Raw genomic sequence first — 4,590 nt, 5'->3', positions numbered from 1 at the left:
TGAACTGTTGACATGCATACACTTAACAGATATCTGGCCCAAACTCCACTAGACACAGAAGCTTCCAATACATGTGGTCCAAGATTTGTTTAAAGCTTGTTTCTCTTCTCAGATAAATAAAACCCCCAGATTTCAATCAAAATCCCGATTTTTTTTTCCCTCAGAAACAGGCGGTGGGATATCCTACGAAAACTCCTAAATTCTATAAAAACGCTCAATTTCTCACCCCTCAGAAAAGACAATACTCTTACCACTTTCTTTTATCTAATCCTTTTGTATTGAAATATACTCATCGCCACGGGACAAACACACGGTCTCCCCTACAGTGAAACTTGCACTTCCAAAGCCGAATCCCACCTCAGAAGAAAAAAAAAAAAGCTACCGCATCAAAGTAACAGCTCTTTGACGCAGGCGCACACCCTCCCGAACGCCCTGAAAATACCCCTCAGCCTCCCTAAATTTCTACCCTTCCGCTGTAAAGCCAGGAAAGGAGAGGATGGTATTAATATGATTCTGTTTTAAAATGTAGTGACAGTATCCGAAAAATTAAGGGGGAAAAAAAAAACAATCAAGATTTGAGCTACAAGAAACCCTGAGGAAGTTGGCGTCAGTGATAGCATTTGTGAATATTTATTCAACCTCACTCAACTTCGCAGTGTTTCAATCCAGAGCGCCATGTCTCTCTTTTACGTATGTACGCTGTACTGCACCGGTCTTGTTCTCCATCAGTTTCGTTGCAGAGACACAAGCACACACGATCCCCTCCCCACGTTTGTGACACACTGCCCTTGCCTCTCCCATGTGACGCGAACACACACTCATGCACTCTCCCTCCTGTTTCACACACACAAACCCACATATTCACTCTTCCTCTTCTCCAAACCAAACACACTCAGACACCACCTATTACACTCCCCTCCCCCCGCCCAACACACACTCCACTGCACTGTCCCTCTTCCCTCCCGAGGTTTATCACTCAGTCAACTACACTCACCCTTCCCCTCAACAATTTACCGGTCTGTCCCCCTTTGTCACACATACAGTTAAATTGTCACTCACAACCCCCCTCGCTCTCTGCACTGTCCCTCCCCTCCCCCGTCTCGGTTACACTGCCAGACTCTAGTCCCCAACCTCTCCGCATCCCCCCACTCCCCAGGCTGCACCGTGTTCTCAGCTTGGTTGCACTCGCACATAGTTACACACACACAGACACACACAAAACCGCCTTGTAACACACACGCAGTCACGCGCGCCCCTCCGCTCCCCGCAGCCCCCCCAGGGCGGCCGGCGGCGGCGCCGATGACCTCACGGCGCGCGCGCGGCGCGGCCCGGCGAGGCCGCAGATTGGCTGGCCGCGCCTCCGCGGCACTTCAAAGCCGGAGAGGGAGCTACAATTGTGGTGGAATGGGCGGAACTGATCATTGTATTGCACACCTCTAAAAAAAACACTGCCTCTGATTTATCAATATAAAAAAGATCCTCTGAGAGGAGGAGGGCACTTTTGTGTGATGGCAACTTCACTTCTAGGGGTGAGTCTCAGGATTTTCTCTTGCTGGTTTAATTAGTTTTCTTTTATTGCCGATCGGAGGGGGTTAAAGTCGCCCCGGCCAGGCCACGGGCTATCAGTCTCTATTGAGAGCTTTTTACCTCCCCCCTTTAAATACAAGTGAGTTTAGAGAAAAGAAAGAGGGGGAGGGGGGGGCAGAGTCACTTTTTCAGCGCAGGAAAAGGTTCGGAGGGCATTTAGACAAGCCACCTCGCAGCGCCCGGCCGCTCCCCGCCCCGGAGACGTGCGTCCAGCCTATTTTACGTGAGACGATTTCGGGGGTAAAGAGAGCAAGTTTTTCCTCCTGGGCAAACTGCAGATTTTCCCTCTTCCCCTTAAAAAATTCCTCAGCCCGCTTGTCTTGCAGGTACGTTGAACCCGTCTCTCTCTCTCTCTCTCTCATTTTCTCTTTTTTAGTATTGTACACTTTTTTTTTTTCTTTTAAGAAAATCAGGAAAAGCGATCGAGTCCTATAGTTTGACGTCTTTTGGCCTGGGAGAAACAACCCAGGATGGGTTTCTGGGAACTGCAACAGGATTTCCAAAGCTCTTCTGTGGATTTCAGGAGTAGCTCTTAAAACCAATCCAATGGTTTTTCCCCAGGCTTCTCCGCAAAGGAATCTTCCTTCCTCCCCAGTCTGGACTTTTTGCTTGCTTGTTTCGAAGTGCCTGGGGCCTCGTGTGCCTAAGAGTGTTGTTTTAGGTGAGAATACTTGTCAAACTCTTCTTTAGCATGGCGCTTTACTCCCGAATCAGACGCCGCAGCCAAACTTGTCCCCTCCCGTAGAGTAGGAAGCAGCCGGGCGCCGGGGCTGTTGGGGGAGCCAGGTGAGTTGGTGGCGCCGCGCCGCAGCGAGAAATGGGGTGCACTGGGGGCGTTTTGGAGGCTACCGGAGGACTGATGCACATTTCCTTCCTCCCTCCCCCACCGGACCTTTGCCCACCTCCCCTCCCCCACCCCTTCTCCTCTCCTTCTCTCAGGAAGAACCGAGGTTGGGATCGACTCCTTTGGCCATGCTTGCTGCTACCTGTAATAAAATCGGCAGCCCCAGCCCGTCTCCCTCCTCCCTCTCGGACAGCTCATCTTCCTTCGGCAAAGGCTTCCACCCCTGGAAACGGTCCTCGTCCTCGTCCTCAGGCAGCTGCAACGTAGTGGGCTCCAGTCTCTCAAGCTTCGGCGTGTCGGGGCCCTCCAGAAACGGCGGCTCGTCCTCGGCCGCGGCGGCGGCCGCGGCGGCGGCGGCGGCGGCAGCGGCTCTGGTGTCCGACTCTTTCAGCTGTGGCGGCTCACCCGGCTCTAGCGCCTTCTCCCTAACCTCCAGCAGCGCCGCGGCCGCCGCCGCCGCCGCGGCCGCCGCCGCCTCGAGCTCTCCCTTCGCGAACGACTACTCGGTGTTCCAGGCCCCTGGCGTGTCGGGGGGCAGCGGCGGCGGGGGTGGTGGCGGCGGCTCCTCGGCGCACTCGCAGGACGGCTCCCACCAGCCCGTGTTCATCTCCAAGGTGCACACCTCTGTGGACGGGCTGCAGGGCATCTACCCGCGCGTGGGCATGGCGCATCCTTACGAGTCGTGGTTCAAGCCCTCGCATCCCGGCCTGGGCGCCGCCGGCGAAGTGGGGTCGGCCGGCGCCTCCAGCTGGTGGGACGTGGGCGCGGGCTGGATCGACGTGCAGAACCCGAATGGCGCGGCGGCGCTGCCCGGCTCCCTGCACCCCGCCGCCGGGGGGCTCCAAACCTCGCTGCACTCGCCGCTCGGAGGCTACAACTCGGATTACTCAGGCCTGAGCCACTCAGCCTTCAGCAGCGGCGCCTCTTCGCACCTGCTCAGCCCCGCGGGGCAACACCTCATGGACGGCTTCAAGCCGGTGCTGCCCGGCTCCTACCCGGACTCGGCCCCGTCGCCGCTGGCCGGCGCTGGAGGCTCCATGCTGAGCGCGGGGCCGTCGGCGCCTCTGGGGGGCTCCCCGCGCTCTTCCGCCCGCCGCTACTCCGGCCGCGCCACCTGCGACTGCCCCAACTGCCAAGAGGCGGAGCGGCTGGGCCCGGCCGGGGCTAGTCTGCGGCGCAAGGGCCTGCACAGCTGCCACATCCCGGGCTGCGGCAAGGTGTACGGCAAGACGTCGCACCTCAAAGCGCACCTGCGCTGGCACACGGGCGAGCGGCCCTTCGTGTGCAACTGGCTCTTCTGCGGCAAGCGCTTCACGCGCTCGGATGAGCTTCAGCGGCACCTTCGGACCCACACCGGCGAGAAGCGCTTCGCCTGCCCGGTGTGCAACAAGCGCTTCATGCGCAGCGACCACCTCAGCAAGCACGTGAAGACGCACAGCGGCGGCGGCGGCGGCTCGGCGGGGTCAGGAAGCGGCGGCAAGAAGGGCAGCGACACCGACAGCGAGCACAGCGCCGCGGGCAGCCCGCCTTGCCACTCCCCGGAGCTGCTGCCGCCCCCCGAGCCCGGGCACCGAAACGGCCTGGAGTGACGTGCACCGCCCCTGCCCCTCTCCCCTTCCTCCTCCCACCTTGGTCCGTTTGGGCTTCGTGGGTCCTGGCTTTGGCTCAGTCTCTCCGCCCTGCTCACTATCTCTTTCTGTCTCTGCCCTTCTCTCTCTTAACTCTGTGACAACTTTGTAAAGGGAATGTGGACATGGAAGTAACCCGCGTTGCTCTCCTGGGCCCGAGCTGTCTCTCTCTACCGGTAACACCGTTGGGGCCCAGAACAGCCCCAGCCGGCGCCTCGCCAGGCCTTTAATTCTGGTCCTCTCCTTGTTCTCCCTTCATCATCCCCAGTTGGGACGGGCACATCTTTTAGAGGGAAGTGGCCGCTGGAGGTAAGGCTGGACCGATCCAGTGCCTGGGACCCCGCACGCGTGGTTAACTACTAGGCTGAGCAAGGTTGAGCGCCACCCAGGGCCTTCGGGGCAGGCCGGCCGCCGCCTGGCTAGGTACCAGTACCAGAACCGCGTTTCCGGGCGTTTGAGTTGCGGAGCGCCCTGCCCTGCAGCCGGGCGCCGCGGCCTGCCCTTCGCAGAGCCGTCGGGTGCCTCTCTGCG

At 58.9% G+C, this 4,590-nt stretch overlaps 1 protein-coding gene across 1 annotated transcript; it reads left to right on the top strand.

The window, feature by feature from the left end:
* Window positions 1-1,508: 1,508 nt before the first annotated feature.
* SP8 (Sp8 transcription factor) lies at window positions 1,509-4,020 on the top strand. The gene is made up of 2 exons (XM_055420233.2): window positions 1,509-1,529; window positions 2,527-4,020. The coding sequence occupies exons 1-2, from the start codon at window positions 1,509-1,511 to the stop codon at window positions 4,018-4,020; spliced, it is 1,515 nt and encodes a 504-aa protein (XP_055276208.1).
* Window positions 4,021-4,590: the final 570 nt, after the last annotated feature.

This window comes from Moschus berezovskii, chromosome 3 (assembly GCF_049115385.1).
Source record: "Moschus berezovskii isolate FMDL1 chromosome 3, NW_MosBer_1.0, whole genome shotgun sequence".
NCBI classification, from domain to species: Eukaryota; Metazoa; Chordata; class Mammalia; order Artiodactyla; family Moschidae; genus Moschus; species Moschus berezovskii.
Note: the sequence above shows the minus strand (reverse complement) of the source record. Positions and strands in the feature narration are given on the sequence as shown.

Coding starts and splice junctions, on each gene's coding strand:
- SP8 (XM_055420233.2), top strand. CDS start 1,509: ATGGCAACTTCACTTCTAGGG. Junction 1,530..2,526: donor TGGCAACTTCACTTCTAGGG/GTGAGTCTCAGG, acceptor TCCTTCTCTCAG/GAAGAACCGAGGTTGGGATC.